Here is an 18,327-nt window from a genome sequence, read left to right on the forward strand (position 1 = left end):
TCGAGGCATCCTCGTCCACCATTGTGCTCTACCTCGACGCACACATCTACGACATCCCCCTACCGAGATACTTGAATATCAAGCATCTCTTCCCGTTTCACACCTTCTCGGCCACCTCCCGCCGTGTAAGTCGTTCGTCCCGGGCTCGATCAAACCCGCGACGCACCCACCCCCGGTTTCCCGCCCGCGCGCCCGCGTTCTCCTCGATCCGCCCACACGAGCGACGAGGCACCAATTTCGCCTCGCAAACAATCGACCGCCCGCACTCGCGTCTCGCAACCGCATCTTTCACCCTCGCCCATGCCGCGCCGTCGCGACATACTGCAACGACAAACTTGTTAGTGGGGGGGAGGCTGCTTCTCAGCCTTGCAGGTGGTTTCTTTTGCACTTCATTCTCGACCGCTTGCGCCTAGCATCACTAGACAATGGTATGCCCTCCCGATCTTTTGCTCTGGCCGCCCGCGCACCCGCTAAACCACCATCGCCAGGTTCTCTTCAAGCGAAAGCCCGTCCAATTCCTGCCTCCCGCAGAGATCGAGGATGAGAATGCCGAGGTATGCCCGTCAACTTCGACCGGGTTTCTTGCTTCGCGCAGGAACTGATTCTTGACAGGTCTGGTACATCCCCCAAACGGGGGAGATATTTGCTTCCTATGAGGATTACTTAAATCGGTAAGTGCTGTTCATGCGCTTCTGCTGGAGACGTTTGTAGCTTACACCTTCTTAGCATGGATTTCTACAATCAACGTCGGTTCAATGATCAAATCACCGGTCACTCAGGCCTGACCTTTTTTGAAGCTTTCAAGAGCGAGGTTAGTCTTTGATTCTCTCGATCACCGTGCACCCACTGATCATCAAATTAGCTTGCTGGAGGCAAAGAAGTCGAAGCTTCCTTTCCCGAGGCACTGAAGGGTCCTATTCTGCGTAGAGTGCAGTTTCAGACCGTTTCTCGCCTCGATAACCTCGTTGACCAGATTTACGAGGAGTTCAAGCTCGACTACTACCCTGGCGAAGAGGTTACAGTAACCTTGGATGGCGGCGAGCGCGTTCATGGCTTGGTTCGCGACAAGACGACATTTGGCCCTCGTGCTCTTCCAGACGGCAGCAAGGCCCTGCCTACGACTCGCTACCTCGTGAACCTCAAGGACTCGGAAAAGGAGACCATCGTCACTGACGAGCACATTTGCCGAGACCGGGGTGTCTTTACAAAGGCCATGCTCAGATCGTTCATCAAGAAGACAGTGACTCGCGATGCGTGGAACGGCGCGCCTTGGTTGGTCAAGCATGACTATGCGAGCCAGTACCACATCGATACGCGCGTACCGCCTCACCTTCGTTACGACACCAAGATTCTGGAGCGCAAGCAGCTTCAGGCGCAAAAGCGAGCCCACATCAACCATGACACCAACGGTCACAACTTGGTTGCTGCCCTGCACTCGGGTCCTGTGCGATTACCGGAGCTTAAGCCAGCTCCAAAGAGCAAGGTGAAACCCGGTCAGCAGGGAACCGCATCCAAGGGACTCAAGTGGCCTGTGAACATGCCCGTCCATAGCAACCCCTTCAGCTCCCCTTCGGATTATGGCATTCAGACTCCCATCCACCGCGACCCAACCCCCCCACCACCCCCGCCACCACCTCCTCCCAAGTACCCGATTGAGGATCTCCAGCTCGAGCCTCGAACCGATCGAAAGCGCCCTGCTTTGAAGTTCCTCTGTAAAGATCCGCCCGTCAAAGTTCAAAACGGCGATTCTACCCACGATGACTTATCTAAGAACATCGACATGTCTTCCGTCGGCCTGTTGCTCGAGACCTGGGACACCCTGAACGTCTACTGCGAGGTCTTCAAGCTGGACTCCTTCACATTTGACGACTATGTCCAAACTCTGTGTGCTGCATCTGAACAGGTTCCGATCCAACTTTTCGACGAGATTCACTGTTCGGTCCTCAAAATTCTTGTCGATTCCGAAGCCGATGGCGGCAAAGTTCGAATCACACTCCCAGAGATTGAGGAAGAGGATAGCGACGAGGAGGAAGACGAGGACACAAGTGCACAGCCTACTCCCGAACCGGAACCGAAGCCCGTTGGACGTGCTACTCGTAGCAGCCTTGCCAAACTAGAGGCAGAGAGACTGCTTGCCGAGGCCGCTGCCGCTGAGAAGGAAACCGAGGAGGAAACCAAGCACCGCGCCGAACAGCTTCTGCGGGACTACGACTGGATTGAGCATCTCCGAAAGCGCGATTTTGTCAACGGTGGCTGGGAACGCATCATGGTTGGTTTGCTTCATCAGCTGTCCAAGAACGAGCGCCAATACGACGCTTGTGAGGAACTTCTGCTTGAATTGGTGCCTCCTGGATTCGAACCGTCGCAGGAGACAGTGCGACAGCGATACGCTGAGCTCGACGTCAACCACCGTGTCAAGGCGCTGCAGATCATCTGCATGTTGACCACCGAGACCAAGGCCATCCGAGGCTACATGGAGGATTGCAGTGAGACCATGACTACATATCGCAAGGAAAAGATTGACTGGCAGCGGCAGCGCAAGCAAGCGTAAGTTGAAACTGCTTCAATTACTGATAGTTGTTTGCTAACGAAGCACATAGCGTTGAGGAGCTCCGTCACTTGAACGAGCAGAAGAAGCTGATGTTGCCGGACAACATGCCGCCTTCGCCACCACTGAATCCCCGCGAAGATGAAGAAGATGTCAAGATGGCTGACGCGGATGACTCGCACATCTCCCGTGAGGCGGATGGCGAAGAAACAGAGGACGACCCAGTGTCAACGAGAAAACGACGACGCCCTTTGACGGCTAAGCAACGAAAGCGAGAAGAGGAGAAGGCCCGCAAGGAAAAGGAAAAGGCTGAAAAGACCCCCAAGGGCCCAACTCAGTCCAAACAGTTCATCAAGCTACTCAAGGACATCCAGAAGAAGGAGGATGTCGTCAAGAAGTGCGAGGAGGAGATTGCTGTCATTGACAACGACCTACGCGAGGCCGACTGCCCACGCACCAGAGTTCTCGGCAAGGATCGATTCTGGAACCGTTACTATTGGTTTGAACGCAACGGCATGCCATACGGCGGTCTTCCCGACAGCTCGACTGCATCGGCCGACTACGCCAACGGTCTGATCTGGGTGCAGGGACCCGATGAGCTGGAACGAGAGGGCTACATTGATCTACCTACCGACCTTCAGGACGAGTACAAGGCCAAGTTCAACATGACGGTTCCCGAGCGAAAGACCCTGGAAGAGGGTGACACCAGCGTCTTCAACGCCTACCAATGGGGCTACATCTCGGAGCCAGAACAGGTCGATGAGCTCATCAAGTGGCTCGACCCCCGCGGGTTCAATGAGCTGAAGCTCCGCAAGGAGTTGCTCAACTACAAGGAGAAGATCGCTAAAAACATGGAGAACCGGAAGGCGTATCTTGCGAACGAGGACGAAACAGAGAAGAAGGAAGAGTCTCATAAGCGGATGAGCACTCGCATTCGAGACAAGACGCCCGAGATTCCCCACTACCGCTGCCTCAAGTGGGAGAACACGACGGCCCTGGAGGAGTTGGGTCACCTGCACAGTGATCCTCCCCCGCCCCCGCGATCTCGCAAGCAGACCCGGAAGCGAGAGGCAGCTCATGAAGCGCCGGCACCAGCAGCAAAGTCCCGACGACGATGAAGAGTCAGGCGGCTATGATTTAGCAAGTTTGAGCATGTGATCTTTTTGGAATGGAATGCAGTGTTTTGTTGCATAGCGAGATGCGTTGAGGAGGAAGGCAAGCATGGCATGCAAGGGAATACAGGAAGCGGACGGCGGCAGGTTGTCCTTTCAGGTACAGGAACAGGACGGAGTCTAAGAGAGCTTTTTTGGCGTTTATGTCCCACCTGGCTTCGGGATAGGGAGCTAGCAGCATAAGGGGGGTAAAATAGACTACAGCTAGCCAATATCAAGACATGTAAGAGTTCAAATCTCGATATACAACAATTATGGAAGACCACGTCGGAGTTTTGAAATGATTCGGCTGCACATGTGACAAAGCGAGTAGCGGCCTGAATAGGAAAACTGTACCAGATCTTTGATCGGCATCTCAGCATCCGACCGCCGATCCGCAGGATCGGATGTCATCATGATCGGACAGTTATTTAGACCGGCCACATCGGGCAAATCGACCGGGACTAGAATATATAACCTGAGGACAATCCGCAGAATTATTGACTGTTTCCTTTGATTCAGACATCATAACACAACCGAACCATCATTTCAAGACTTTAAACACTTTTAATTTATTAATTCCGAGACACAATGGCTTCAAACGAACTTCCCGAGGTCAAGCTCTACTGGTACGTCACATGCCGGGTACCTTTCCTATCATGATACTGACCCTGGCTCAAGGCTCGATGAGTCGCGCTCACAGCGCATTCTCTGGCTATTGGAGGAGCTCAAGCTGCCGTATACTCTGGAATTGTTTCACCGCAACAAGGAGACCAAGCTTGCCCCGCCAGAGCTTGAGAAGGTGCACCCTCTAGGAAAGTCGCCCATCATTAGTGTCGCTGCAGGCGAGGGCGTGGAGCCTGTGATGTTGGCTGAGAGTGGTTTCATCACGCAGTATCTCACTGAGCACTGTCCCGAGGGGAAGAGGCTAATTCCACCCCGGTGGAAGGAGGGAATGGAGGGCAAGATTGGTGGAGAGACTGAGGCTTGGATGAGATATCAGTATTATCTGCATTATTGCGAAGGAAGTCTGATGCCTGTCCTCGTCATGGCTCTCATCATAGGTGGTAAGTCTACAAATCCGCCTCTATCCAACCTCAACACTAACAATTCATCTCAGGACTCAAATCCCCCGCCGTCCCTTTCTACATCCGGCCCATCTCAACCATTCTAGCCAACCGCATCTTCTCTTTCTGGATCTTCCCCAACGCGCGGCGCAACTTTTCCATGATCGAGGGCCACCTCGCAACGTCAGGCGGCGACTACCTCTGCGGCGCCACCCTGACTGCTGCGGACATTCTCATGAGCTTCCCGCTCATCGCAGCGCAGAACAGGCTGGACCAGTTTGGTAGCTGGGAGGGAGGCTCGTGGAGAGAGGAGTTTCCAAAGGTGGCGGCGTATGTGAAGAGGCTGGAGGCGGAGGAGGGGTATAAGAGGAGCGTGGAGAAGGTCAAGGAGATTGATGGAAGTTTTACAGCTTCACTGTGAGAGGGGCTTTGTTTCCACTAGTTTGCTATGCTAGAGACGATTCGGGTTATTGCGAAAGATTATGTGTGATGGTTCAATATAAATGATATTCCAATCAACTCTTCAATACGAAGTACCTAAGATGAGAATTGCGTGTATCAGTCGATATTACCAATTAGATACTCAAGATTAAGACTGCATAAGAATTCAGAAAGAAAAAAAAGACCAATCAGATGAGAAATATTCAACATTCAAGTCGCTATGGATGCCAATAAGACCACTGTTGGTGAGAGATAACTTATGCCAATAGAGCTACCCGGTACATTTTACACCGAGGATTACCGAGGTGGTGTGCAACTACCGAAACCTGATTGGCTGCACACCTTGACTCCGACCTCACCTTGAAAATAATGGAGCTCAACCATCAAGTTTCCGACATCTGTAATCTTCACCCACTAAAGCCCGCTGCGGCAATTCGCCATGTATGCATCTCGAATAGTCTGTTCAAGATGCTTGGTGCAAGCCCGCACGGCCTCCACAAGGCGGCTGGGGGCTGTGGCATTGTATTCGACAAGGGCTGATGCCTCGATCTCGCACACGCCAGCCTCATCTTCACCACATAACCCCGGCAATGGGCATCCAGCACGGCGTCGAGCATGGGGAAACTCGAAGGATTCGAAAAGAAAGCACGAGGACTCTGCATTGGCTTTGTTCAATGAGGTGGTTGACCCTTCCGGCAACAATAAACCCGCCAATGTTCCTATTCTTGGTGAGCTCGAGATCGCCTCGAGGCTCAAGGAGCTTAGGGAGAGGAACATCAAGACGCATGAGCAGTTTAAGATCTTTGACGAAGAGATTTGGCCCAGCATCCAGGAGCTCCGAGGCCAACTGCCCAAGCCCATCTACATGGCCGTCACCGGGCTCCTCAGCGACCAAAGCCTGGCGATGCTACGAGATGGGCATTACCTACGCAGCGTACGGCTATCACAGGTGTATAGCACCCTTGGGAAATACGACCTCGACATCCGGAACGACCTTATCCTGAACCTCTGTATCAGGATGACGCAGGCCAAGAACAAATCTTATACCCGCACTCAGATGAGGGATGAGCTTATTGGCATGTGGAAGCACGTCTCCCAGCTCAAGCGGCCTGGAGAAGTTGACCAAGAGCTCCGCTTTGCAATGCCCTCGGTCCCTGAGGTGCTGAAGGACGCAGAGAAGGCCAGATTTGTCGAGAAGGACGAGACACAGGACTCCAGCAAGAACCCAACAGCACGCGCGCTGGCCTCGATGTTCCTACAGTATCCGCCACCACAAGCTCAAGACATTATCCCGGCTCTTTTGGCTACTCTGGCCGTTGCGTCAGATGTCAGGTATTTTGGCCGTGAGAAGAGGCCTTCCCTGTCTCCGCTGTTGGTGCTCGCCCGAGCTGTGCTATCCAAACACCAGCTTACCGAGGACAACATCCAAACCATTCTCTCCAATTACCACACCTTCCCTGCTGACAAAATGGACGCACTCGGGGTCTACGTCAAGAACCAGTGGCCAACTGTCATGACCTTGCTCACAACCGAGGCGGAGCAGTGGATGAAACCTGAGAGTCATGAGTGGGCAGAAGACCCTGTCAAGATAGCCTCGTCCCGTGTCACTTCGTTCTACAAGCTTTTGAAGGCGGCGTACCGCGCGCGCAACATTGGCGCCATGAGTGCCATCTGGGAGGACATGATGAAGAGCCTGGAACAGAACCCCCGGGTGAGGGAGCAATTGGCTGACAGCCCCGACTTCCTCGACTATTGGATCTTTGTGTGGTGTGCGGTTCGTCGAACAAAACGGCTGGAGGAGACGATTGACCTGATGCGCTCGTTGAACATGCCCATGACGCTCAAGTCGTACACGGCCATGATGCACGGGTGGAAGAAGTGCAAGGACCTTGTCAAGGTCGAAGCACTATGGAGTCAGCTCGTCTCGGCTGGCACAAAGCTGGATATTGTCATCTGGACTGAGCGTATCTCAGCTCTCATCGAGCTAGGCAAGACCCAGGCGGGTATCCAGGCGCTTGAAGAGCTGGTGATGACATGGAAGAAGGCAGTCCAGAATGGAACCGAGGCCCAGGCTGTGCAGCCTACTATCCATGTCATCAACGCGGCCTTCAAGGGCATGCTGCACCTGTACCCAGATGCTGCTCACGAGCTGCTGGCATGGGCTGGCCGAGAGGGCTTTGAGCCCAACGTCCGAACATTCAACATCCTCATCAGTGAGAGCCTCCGAGCTGGACACACGGACAAGGTGACAGATCTGCTACGCGCCATGAGACAGCAGGGGATTGACCCCGATACTGCTACCTTTACCATTCTTCTGGAGGAAGTGGTCAAGCGGATGGACTATGCCACCTCGGAGGAGCAGGTGGAAGCCGTTCACTCCATCTTTGCTGATATGGAGGATGCCGGTCTCAAGCCTAACCTCGAGACATATGGCAAGATGTTGTATGCGGTCGACGGCATTCAGGGCAGCTCAGACGACGCCATGGCCGCGGTACAGAACCACATGCGCAATAACGGCTTCGCTGTCACGCCGCACATGGTTACGATCCTCGTCGAGCGTGCCCTCCGTCGAGACCCCCCAGACATCAAGCGAGTACGACTGCTACTCAAGGAAAACAAGCTCTCGGTGGTCAAGCAGGGTGACCAGACACTCTGGGAGCGTGTCATGAGTGCCCACGCCATCAGCGGTGAGACTAAGGAGGCCATGCGCATCTTTGACGACCTCGCCAAGGCTGGCCGTCCTGTCACATCGTTGCCGTGCTTGTCGGACCTAGTGGGCGCTCTGCTGCAGAAGAAAGAGACCGAGTCTGCACAAAAGGTCATTGACACAGTGCTGGCGCACAAGGCCAAGAGTACCGACAACCTGGAGTCGAACCAACGGTACTGGAGGCATCATCTTTGGTTCATGGCCAGGCGGAACGGGTTGATCAAGAACGACACGATTCCTCTACCTCACTGATGATTCATATGAAGTGGCATGTTTTTGGTCTATGTAAGAGAAGGGGAAGGGAAATGTATCAAGTAAAAAAGACATGTTTTCAAGTTTATCAGAGGTAGAAAGTCCTCACTGGATGAATGTATGTATTTCTCGTGCTAGAGACCGCACGCCTGTAACATAGCAAAAAGAAGAGACGACAAAGCCATGAACCAAGGGGGGTCCAACCGTTTTCCTATCCTGCGCCGACACGCCGTTTCCCGATCCTTGAAGATGACCAAATCCAAATTTATAAACGATGTCGATGTTCATGACTCGTCCATTGGTTTCCCATCGTCACCTTTTGACTCTGGTGACTTGTTGTTGCCCAGCATGGAGACTACTTGCTCTAGACCTTCGACGTCTCCTCGTGTTATCTTGCGTCCCTCGCCTTGCCACTCTCCATCGCGGACTTCGCCTTGAGCTCCTAGCTCCAGACCCCTGGCTGTTTCGAGATACTTGCGTGATGCTCCTTCGACGTACTCTACCCGCTCACGTCTCCATGTCTTTGAACCGCCTGCAGCATCCTCATCAGCAGCAGCATCAGCGTCCGCGTCATCAGGTCCAAGATCAGGAAGAAGCGTGCGCAGAGATGTCGAAAGCGCACGGAGAGCCTGAAGTTGAGAGAGGGTAAACTCTGTCGTCGTAGCAATGGGCGTGTTGGCGTCCGCATCCTGCAGACTGGCTTTATCACGGAGGAATCCAAACGCCGACCCGGGCTGTGCCTGTCCCTCCTCCGCCTTGACGCCTCCCGGCACGACACCTAGCGCCGCCCTCAGCTTGACGAGAAGCGCGTCGTTGCGCGCCCGCTCCGCCTCGAGCGCTGTGTGCAGCTTCTGGCTGGCGTGCAGTCTCCTCCGCAGGGCCGTGATGGACTCGGTGGTCGGGCGGTCGGGAGCTTCAAGGGCGTTGAAATCGAGACCCTCGTAGTGAGCGAGGCGCATGTACGGCTGATCGTCAGGCCGCACTGTGAGGATATTGCGCATGGTGTACAGCTCAAACAGATCAAAGTTCTTGTCGATGGACGCGTTCAGCAACGTCTCGAGCTGATGGGTGCCATGCTCAATCTCGAGCTTGGCGGCTTCATCCGGAGGTAGTTGTGTCTCTCCAGCTGGAGCATGTTTTTCGGAGAAGCCGAGAGATTGTGGAGGAATGGAGAGAAGAAGACGCTCGACTGAATCAAGGGCGCGGTCGGCGAGGACGTTGATTGTGTTGATGATGTCGTCGAGGAGGGACTGTAGTAGGTTAGATAGAGCCCGGGAAGAGGTCATGGTAAACATACGACTGGCGGGTAGCCAAAGTGCTCCGTGAGAAGCTCATAGTCTGAAGACACTGGAGCTGCCATTGTGGTTGGAGTTGTAGGCGGTCGGGTTGGAGAGTCGTGGCTGTGGTGGGGATGATGGTTTGGCACTTTAGACGCGTCTCGTCGCGTTAATTGGAGTGGTTCAATTCAATTCATGGGCTGAGTCGCAATGGGAGGAAAATCGGATTTCTTGAGATCTTGTAACATAAAATGAACCTGAAATCCTCAACATGAATATCCTTAGAAACTCCAATCATAGCATGTTTAGTGATGTGTTACAAACTGCCTGTAAGTTGGCGGCATCATGAAGACCCAAATCTCTGCGCCTGAATCGCAAGGCGTCAAATACTCACAAGATCCGAACCTTCCCAATCGAGCAAACATGACCCCGCCAAAAAAGGAACGAACCTGTGGCGCGGCTGCGCTTCCGAAATTGTGGCTGAAAGTACGTCACTTTCCACTGGGGGAACGTCCCCCTCCTACGGACGGACTTGGGCTCCCTCTGAGCTAAGCCCAAACCTCGTGTGTCTCTTTTTCCTCTTCCTTTTGACCTTGTTTATTCTGACCTCACCTATACCTACTTCCCCTAAGTTCAACCATTGGATATTGTCATCATGTCGACGGGGTCCAAGTATAAAGATATCATGAAGAAGGGGTGGCACCCGGAGAAGCCGGGCGAGAGGATCAAAGGTCAAATGGTAAGTCGTCCTTCGCCTCTTCTTTCACTATCGCCGCCGCGGCTGACGAGATATCTTCAAGAATGGCCTCCTTCATAGGAAAAAGTCCGACGACGAACGCTCCGATCACGTCTCCGTGCCTCTCTCCCAGCTCAAGGACCCGTCAACCTTTGCGCCACCGCCAAAGCGTACCGGCTCTGGTCTTGCGCCTCCGCCGCCTCCTACGGGGCCGAGAAAGGTCATCACCGCTCCATCCAAGTACATGGATCCGCGGGCACCTGTTGTCGAGGAGCCTCAGTATGCTGAGCCGGAGGAAGAGGAGGAGCCCAAGCCCCGCGGGCCGTATCGTGCCAACACCACAGGCCTTGCGACGAACCACCTCCCCAAGCCGCCGGGTAGGAGAGACGGTGCTGATGGACGACCTGCGGAGCCACCGTCGTATCAGTCTGCCATGGCAGCCGTTGGAGGAGGAAGATCTGCGCCTCCCAGCTTACCGCCCCGTCTACCACCTAGAACCAACTCGGGCAGTACAGTCTCGTCTGGTGCTGCAAGCCCAGCTCCCTCGAACAACCCCCTTATCAACCAAGGGTCTTTGAACCAAGGAGCCATCAGCCGTCTGAGCGCAGCAGGCGTATCGGTCCCTGCCTTTGGCATTGGTCGTTCCAGTCCTGCGGCTTCAGAGTCTGATGGTCCGCCCAAGCCCCCGCGTCCAGGAGTTGCCTCGCCTCCTGCTACTCCCTCGCATATGAATGAACTGCAGAACCGCTTTTCCAAGCTCGGAACATCAAACGCCAACGCTGCGGAGCCGCCAAGCGAAGGAACGACATGGGCGCAAAAGCAAGCTGCCCTCAAGACAGCATCCAACTTCCAAAAGGATCCCTCATCGGTATCATTCTCCGATGCCCGGGCGGCTGCCGGCACCGCCAACAACTTCCGCCGGCGTCATGGAGAGCAGGTTGCTGCAGGAGCAAAGACGGCCAACAACCTCAATCAAAAGTACGGGCTTATGGACAAGGCAAAGAGCTCATATGCCAGTGTACAAGGCACTCAGCAGGGTCAGGGAGCTCAGGCTGGAGCTGCTTCTCCGTCCCCTTCTCCATCCCTGTCAGGTCTTGTAGGGAAGAAGAAGCCACCTCCACCCCCGCCAAAGAAGAAGCCGGCCCTCGTGGCCTCGGTGACCCCGAGTGCCCCCGCCGACGATGATGGACCACCGCCTATTCCCATGGCAACGAGGCCGCAATTTTGAGCAAACCTTTTCTGTCCAGTCCTGTCTTGTCTTGGTTGGGATAAACAAACAAATCAGCATTGCCGGGCGTATTCGGAGTTTTGTCCACTATCTTTCCATGCCGTCCATACATAGCATCACTCGCGATCATTAGAATGTTAGACTGAAAATTGGTGACATCGTGACGATCAGACTGGATTGGAATCTGCAGCCTTCTTTTTTTCATTTCATCGATACGTCTCGGGGGATATTCCAAGCGCCGAGGACGAGTTTCGTGTGGCTCGTAATCTTCTAAATAGGTGCTTGCCCGTCCATCATCACGGGTATAGCAGAACTTGCAGCACCTCCACCACGCTTCACCAGCTTAAACCTTCATCTCGGTAAGACCGTGCTTCCAGACGATGATGTAGGGGGTGACACCATCCTCACGGTAGTTGAGGAGGACAACCCTGTGGTCATTGTTAGTAACCTATATAGCTTGACTGAGGATAGTGGAGTAGAAAACGTACATTCCGTCGGGGTTCATGGACTCGCCAGTGTAGAACTCAAAGTCCTTGAAGTTGGGCAGGAGGTGCTCCTTGACGTAGGCCTGAGCACCCTTCTCGAAGGCAGTGATGGTCTCGGCGGGGGCGTTCTTCTCCTGAAGAGCAGCCTTGACAGCCTTCATGTAGCCTGGATTCATAGTTAGAGACGGGTCTCGACCGAATGGAAGAGGAATTGTTACCCTTGAGGTAGGTGAGGTAGCTCTTCTTGTCGAAAGAAGTGCTCTGGAGACGGAAAGAGCTGACGATGTTGTTGACCTTGACGACGGTGTCATCGAGGGCCTCCTCAGCCTCCTCAGCAGAAGCGTTGGCACCGATATCTAAGAGAATGTGGTGTTAGCGTGGGACAGAATTGTTAACACCACGAACCGCGGGCCGTCGGGCACAGCTTGGTCGACAGTGTAACAGAGAGTTGAGTACATACCGACGTTGACACCGCCCTCCTCGATCATGGCACAGTCAGCCTCATAGACGGTACCGGCGACCTCCTTGAGGTCGTACGAGTCGGAGATCAGCTCGTCGCCGGTGAGGATGTCCTGTTGTTGCGGGGTTCAGTAAAAAAAAGATCATGCCAAAGTCCACAAAGTCCAACGCGGGGTCGTTGTATGTCGAAGGCGGGGGATTTCGGCATTGCGGGGGACGAGATCGAGTGACGGGTGTTTCTTACCTTGAAGATAATCATGGTGACGGTTGGGTTGGATCTGAAAGGATGGACTTGGAGGGAGAGAGAAGCTGATGTGACTGGCAAAGAGAAGCGAGACCAGAGGAGGAGAGCCTGATGGTGATAAAAATCAAAGTGGGAGAGGGTGGCGGGGTCATTGTCTGGTGGGGCTTTGGGCGCCAGGTTTTGGTGCAAGTATTGTACTTGCCCCGCTCGGGTCTTATCGATAAGATCTGTTAGTGACTGACTTTGTCACTACTGGAGAAGCGGCTGATTTAAGGAGTCAAATTTTGTGTCCTTGAGGTCTAACTCTAACCCACAAGTAAGCGGCGATACTTACATCGTGTGTTAATTTAAGCTGCAGCAAAAGTCACTTTTCTCTCTACATGCTAATTGGCCAAATACCCCTGTCGGTACGAAAATTGCACCAGAGCTCTCGAAAGATCACCTCGGCGTTGCCAAAACGACCAGAGTGATTTGATTTTGGCTGTGGCGCGCCCACCAATGTTATTCCGGGTCCCTATTTTTGCGACCCCATAGGAGAGTAGAGCTTGACATGTGCATAAAATGCAGGAAAGCATTGGATCGGCCGATAAGCGAGTTTAGTCATGGTTGCCCCTGAACAGAGAGCAGAGAAGGACCCCAGATCAAACCCGTCATGCCGTCTGGTCCGGCGGCCGGAGCCCTCGCAAGCCCGCTCCGAGCCTTGTATTCCGAGTTGGGAAGGAACGCCACCCCGACCGTCGATTCACCAGGGGTCAACTTTGGCCCGGGCTTATACGCGGGAGGGAACTCATCTACAATCATCTCATCGAGGGTCTAAACGAGTAAAGGGTCGGGACCTTCGGGTTTTGGGGCAGCGAATCTACGCGAGACGAACTGGCATGACCTCGAGAAATGCTCCAATACCGACATGTGCCGTGCGCAGAGCTCGCAAAGACAGACCAACGATAGCGAGTGCGAAATCACCATGACCTGTTGGTGACGTTTCCATGGCGCGAGCCACAAGGAGGCTTCGCAGGGCACAGGGCTTGGGCTGGGGGCAGCTTGGGGAGAGGAGGATGAGAAAACATGCCATTGCAAAGGAAGATCAATTGGCGCGTCAGCCCTTCGTACGAGCGAGGTTCGAACGAGTTTGCTTTGCGCACTAACAATGTTTCTCCCCCTTGAAATGACAAAGCTAGAGCCCTGGTAGATCGATTGTGCCTGACTTTTGAAATATGACTTGATACCGGGCCGCCCTGAAATGGGCGTGGGCTGATTGTAAGGGTAACTCGCTTTTTTGCCTCTTGACCCCATGATGCAACCACCGGGGGGAGGCAAATGTTAGAACTTGTACCTGAGATTGCACTCTGAAGGTCATGATTAACAAGGTATCATTGACATCCATTGAAAGCAGACAAGGACAAGATTGATTAGCAGACAGCAACTCGCATCCCCTCGCATCCCCTGCTCAGCTCCCAGGATCTGGCCGCGTTTCGCACTCTTGACTTGGTCCGAAGGTGCCGGACGGGGCTCCGCCTCGGTCAATCACTTTCCTCACTGGCAAGTAGCAAAAGTCTTTGCTTGGCGCCACATGAAGGAGACGAAAAGAGGGCCCCAGCGGCGCGCGCGGACGAGGATTGGCACGCGCCTTAATCTAATCTTTCCCCCAACTCCAGTTTAATAAACTTGGCTTCGACATCCCATCCCATCGACGCTCCCTTTTCCCATAAAACCCTCCTCATTACCTCCAGCTAGTTACCTTCCTTTAAATCTTCCCCCTCGAGGTGCTATCTTGGGTCTTGTTTTGTTTTTCTTGATTGCTTCATTTTGGCGCTGTTTCTATTGCGTGCCAACCTAGCCGCACCCTGAGTCTCTCCCTGCTTCAACCAAAACCATCAACGATACGCGACGCTCCGACGCTTTTTTTCGCAGCAAATCTAACCGTCATGGGCAACGACAGCTCCATCCTCGCCGACGGTTCCGCCATGGCCGCTCCAGGCTCCCCCTTTAACCAGACTCTCTTCGAGACAGCGCTGCCGCCGCTGCCGACCTTCAGCCTCGAGACTCGGCCTGACCTCCTGTCGTGGATGTCAGACTTCTGGCTCTCCCTCGTCATCCCCGTCGTCGTCTACTGGGCCCTGTCCCTGACCTTCCACGCTATCGACGTCTATGACTACTTCCCTCAGTATCGGCTACACACTCCCGAGGAGATCACCAAGCGCAACCATGTTTCCCGGTACGAGGTCGCTCGCGACGTCATCCTCCAACAGGTCATCCAGGTCATCACCGGCGCCATCCTCGCAATGACCGAGCCTCCCGAGATGGTCGGCAAGTCCGAGTACGATGTTGCTGTCTGGGCCACTCGCATCCGTGTCGCTCAGAGAGTCCTCCCTACTGTTCTGGGAGTCTTTGGCTTCAACGCTACCGCCATCTCCAAGAGTCTCCTCGAATCTCACCCGCTGCTGGCCGGCGCTCTCGCTGGTGGCTACTACCCCTCGCTCGTTACCGCCACCAACGAGCCGGCCTTTGCTTCGTGGGAGATTAACGTGGCCAAGGTCATCTACCACTTCCTCATTCCCGCTGTCCAGTTCTTTGTCGCTATCTCCATCATCGACACCTGGCAGTACTTCCTCCACCGTCTGATGCACGTCAACAAGTGGTTGTATGGTGAGTTTCATGATGGCTCTCCCCGGACGCGGCATTGCAGCGTGCTAACTTGATTTCACAGCCCACTTCCACTCGCGACACCACCGACTCTACGTTCCTTATGCCTACGGCGCTCTGTACAACCACCCTGTTGAGGGCTTCCTCCTCGATACCCTCGGCGCGGCTATCTCGTTCAAGGCCACCTTCATGACCGTCCGCCAGGGCATGTGGCTCTTTGCCATGTCCACCATCAAGACTGTCGATGACCACTGCGGCTACGAGTTCCCCTGGGACCCCCTCCAGCTCATCACCAGCAACAATGCCGCGTACCACGACATTCACCACCAGCACTGGGGCATCAAGACCAACTTTGCCCAGCCATTCTTCACCTTCTGGGACACTCTGCTGGACACCAAGTACAAGGGCAAGCGGTCCAACCACCCTTCTGGCATCAAGAAGGCCAAGACTGAGGCCAAGAAGCAGTAAGCTTACACATGCGACTTGATCGATTTTCGGCACATGGGCATATGAATATGAAAACCACGAAACAACAAAAAAGAAACCTTTACATGGATATCGCCCGGGTGCGCGGTCTAGTTCACTTATCTGGGAGATGCCCTTCATCATGTTTCTTGATGGCGGGGCATGACAGCAAGCATCATTACCAGCATCACAATTTTTCAAGACGGCTCGAAGCTGACGGTAATAATATCAACCTTTAATTCATGGCTCTAATGAGAAACCCGGTGGATGAAGCCACTGGGATAATGCATTCAACCTACTTTCGTTATCTTCAAAGTACCATTCTTACACCCTCTGCTTCTGGCCTCCCCTCTGTCATGACGGGAAGGGGACCGGCAACCGAGGGGCAGGGGCAGGCGTTCCGAGAATGTTGGTGTCGGGTGGACAAGGAACGTCTTTCCGAATTGTTTCATACATGTTGTACGATATTTGTTAGGGCCTTGAGATGTGAGGCAAGTTGAGTTTGGTTTGGCGGTGAGAGGGCATACAATACAGATTATGGAAACGCCAACCATGGGCGCGCGTGTTGGGTCTTGTGTAATGCGGAAAGGTTCGGAATCAGGAGGACAATGGCATGATGGATGTTATGGATATCTGGGGAGGTGTACAAAGGCTGTATCTAGGGTTGCCTATCGAGCAAGACTGGAATGAATCATTATCATCATCATTACTATTTCATTTGCAATTGGACGTGAAGCAAGAGCACAAGTGCTGTATTGAGCATGAACATGCTGAAAGGATTGAGGTTTACCGAGGTATCCATGTGATGGTAACCACCTAGTTTTCGAGCTCATGACAATTGACACGTGTAAACCTGCGGCCGTCATCTGGCGCGCGCGTGCAGAACTGGTTCCTGAATGGATCTCAAAGATAATGGTGTGATGTTGGCATGGACAACAGCAGACCAGGGGGACAAAGGAAACATCGAACGAGGGGAGCGTGAACTGGCAATGGGCATAGGGACGGGGTGCGCAGGATGGTCGATGCACATCTGGCGCTTCATCATGACCAGAGTTCTGGAACAAAGAGGTTCAAGAGGGAAATGCTGGTTGTCATGGGCATTGAATGCGAGATTGATGAGACTCTAAATGTAATGGGATATCAGCCATATGAGACGCCAATATCAACGGTCCAATATAAGTGGTATTGACAGCGTCAATCAAAAATGGAGTGACATGCAGAATCTCCACATTTCAGCCCTAGTGATGTATCTCTTGTTGTTTTTTTCTTCTCATGAGCTGAGATTGATGCCCGCCCACTCCAGCTGAAATGCACAGATGCAGGTCATGACCGTGAATTGGGGAGAGACACAGAAAGAAGAAAACAAGCAGGCGGTTAGGCCGCATTCGGCGGAAGCTCTCGGAGCTCTCTTTTTCGTCTCTCCGAAGTTCACCATGTGGTTGCACGATCCGAAACAAGGGGCGCTTTGATCAAGTTTAATGGAGTTGAGAGACAAGCAAATTCCATGCGTGTGAGCTAACAACTAGACAGCCTTGCGTGAATTACTAGTCGGAGAAATAAAAAGATGGCTGGGTAATATGAGATACGGTGCCGTTTGCTTTTTGAGAATCTCGGGGCTGCCGGACTATGGCTGGGATAAGGTGGCTTGCGATGGAATGGAAGAACTTGATGGACAGGGCGAGATGAGGTGGAATGCTCATCTTCACGTCTGACTCTTTTTGCTCTTGTGTTACGCTTCACGTACGCGTTCATGCTAACACTTTTATGAGTGACAAGCTTGTTTCAGCAAGAAGTCGTACAAGCAACCGCATTAGGTTCCCTAAGGTCATATTCAATGATCCGTCTGCCGACGTTCAACTCTAGCGGCCCATCATCGTCTTTTCCCTTCTCGAACGTTTTTTTTAAAAGCTCCACACGTCAAAGCCCACCGCCACCCACCGACGTGCACCGCCGCAGGGGAGATGGGGCTGGAGATGAAGAGCCTCATTAGGACGTCTCCAGATGCCCAAGGATTTATGGAGAAGGTGACTGCCTAGCCCAGGTACAGGTATGTAGCAAATATCGTGCACGCAAGCACAGAGTATCGTGAATGTCATGCCAGAGAAAGCTGGTTGCACCGACGGGGAGCCGGGTGCATCGTCGACTGTAGGCCTTGTGCGTCCGAGACACAATATGTCCAACTATTGAAATCATGCATCTTGACAACCGTCGGGAGCTGCACCACGTCCTGAAAGCGGCAACCAGCAGCAGCGGCTGCTGATGAGATGGTGTGGTCGCAGGTGACGTGGGCGACCATAGGCCGCGGCATGCGATGCATTGAATGCCTTGCCTGACTTGCGCATCAACCTGCCTGCACTGATTCCGGCCACTCTGCTTGAAACCTGCTGTCAGAAGCTCTACATCATTCATCGCTGGGAACGGCTCTCTATGTCTGACGATGATGCCATGCTAGGCGAGAGAGTTTCAGATGGGCGGTTCGACGATCCCAGACGGGCCGTGAGTGGTTGATTGCTTGTGTGGGGAACTAAAGAGACCCTGATTTCAGGAGGGTTGTATTTAGTGGAGGCATCCAGAGAAGCTACCCGATTGATGGCGATTGATTGGTTCTTGTCTGCTCTCATGAT

General features: G+C 53.6%; 6 protein-coding genes across 6 annotated transcripts; 4 read left to right on the top strand and 2 right to left on the bottom strand.

The window, feature by feature from the left end:
- Positions 1 to 425: 425 nt before the first annotated feature.
- NFE2101 (chromatin assembly protein) lies at positions 426 to 3,666 on the top strand (the record flags this gene model as incomplete). The annotated part of the gene is made up of 6 exons (XM_003044828.1): positions 426 to 428; positions 489 to 554; positions 613 to 671; positions 727 to 811; positions 863 to 2,547; positions 2,601 to 3,666. 6 exons carry the CDS (start codon positions 426 to 428, stop codon positions 3,664 to 3,666), a joined length of 2,964 nt encoding a protein of 987 aa, XP_003044874.1.
- Positions 3,667 to 4,290: 624 nt separating this feature from the next.
- Positions 4,291 to 8,166, top strand: NECHADRAFT_94562 (uncharacterized protein; the record flags this gene model as incomplete). Its single annotated transcript, XM_003044829.1, has 6 exons — positions 4,291 to 4,328; positions 4,381 to 4,670; positions 4,820 to 5,183; positions 5,583 to 5,607; positions 5,666 to 5,682; positions 5,742 to 8,166. The coding sequence occupies 6 exons, from the start codon at positions 4,291 to 4,293 to the stop codon at positions 8,164 to 8,166; spliced, it is 3,159 nt and encodes a 1,052-aa protein (XP_003044875.1).
- A 284-nt stretch (positions 8,167 to 8,450) lies between these two features.
- NECHADRAFT_94563 (uncharacterized protein) lies at positions 8,451 to 9,526 on the bottom strand (the record flags this gene model as incomplete). The annotated part of the gene is made up of 2 exons (XM_003045230.1): positions 8,451 to 9,416; positions 9,464 to 9,526. 2 exons carry the CDS (start codon positions 9,524 to 9,526, stop codon positions 8,451 to 8,453), a joined length of 1,029 nt encoding a protein of 342 aa, XP_003045276.1.
- A 572-nt stretch (positions 9,527 to 10,098) lies between these two features.
- NECHADRAFT_94564 (uncharacterized protein) lies at positions 10,099 to 11,407 on the top strand (the record flags this gene model as incomplete). Its single annotated transcript, XM_003044830.1, has 2 exons — positions 10,099 to 10,182; positions 10,268 to 11,407. The coding sequence occupies 2 exons, from the start codon at positions 10,099 to 10,101 to the stop codon at positions 11,405 to 11,407; spliced, it is 1,224 nt and encodes a 407-aa protein (XP_003044876.1).
- Positions 11,408 to 11,556: 149 nt separating this feature from the next.
- Positions 11,557 to 12,665, bottom strand: NECHADRAFT_70417 (uncharacterized protein). Its single transcript, XM_003045231.1, has 5 exons — positions 12,596 to 12,665; positions 12,353 to 12,464; positions 12,111 to 12,248; positions 11,896 to 12,058; positions 11,557 to 11,835 (listed from the first exon to the last, which is right to left on the bottom strand). The coding sequence occupies exons 1-5, from the start codon at positions 12,608 to 12,610 to the stop codon at positions 11,751 to 11,753; spliced, it is 513 nt and encodes a 170-aa protein (XP_003045277.1). The 5' UTR covers positions 12,611 to 12,665; the 3' UTR covers positions 11,557 to 11,750.
- Positions 12,666 to 14,322: 1,657 nt separating this feature from the next.
- On the top strand, positions 14,323 to 16,407 carry NECHADRAFT_70420 (uncharacterized protein). The gene is made up of 2 exons (XM_003044831.1): positions 14,323 to 15,241; positions 15,303 to 16,407. Exons 1-2 carry the CDS (start codon positions 14,521 to 14,523, stop codon positions 15,704 to 15,706), a joined length of 1,125 nt encoding a protein of 374 aa, XP_003044877.1. The 5' UTR covers positions 14,323 to 14,520; the 3' UTR covers positions 15,707 to 16,407.
- Positions 16,408 to 18,327: the final 1,920 nt, after the last annotated feature.

The sequence above is a fragment of the Fusarium vanettenii genome (genome assembly GCF_000151355.1).
Source record: "Fusarium vanettenii 77-13-4 chromosome 6 genomic scaffold NECHAsca_20_chr6_4_0, whole genome shotgun sequence".
Lineage (NCBI taxonomy): Eukaryota > Fungi > Ascomycota > Sordariomycetes > Hypocreales > Nectriaceae > Fusarium > Fusarium vanettenii.

Coding starts and splice junctions, on each gene's coding strand:
- NECHADRAFT_70417 (XM_003045231.1), bottom strand. Junction 12,059..12,110: donor CTACCTCACCTACCTCAAGG/GTAACAATTCCT, acceptor CTATGAATCCAG/GCTACATGAAGGCTGTCAAG. Junction 11,836..11,895: donor TCCATGAACCCCGACGGAAT/GTACGTTTTCTA, acceptor CAATGACCACAG/GGTTGTCCTCCTCAACTACC.
- NECHADRAFT_70420 (XM_003044831.1), top strand. CDS start 14,521: ATGGGCAACGACAGCTCCATCCTCGCCGACGGTTCCGCCATGGCCGCT. Junction 15,242..15,302: donor CGTCAACAAGTGGTTGTATG/GTGAGTTTCATG, acceptor TTGATTTCACAG/CCCACTTCCACTCGCGACAC.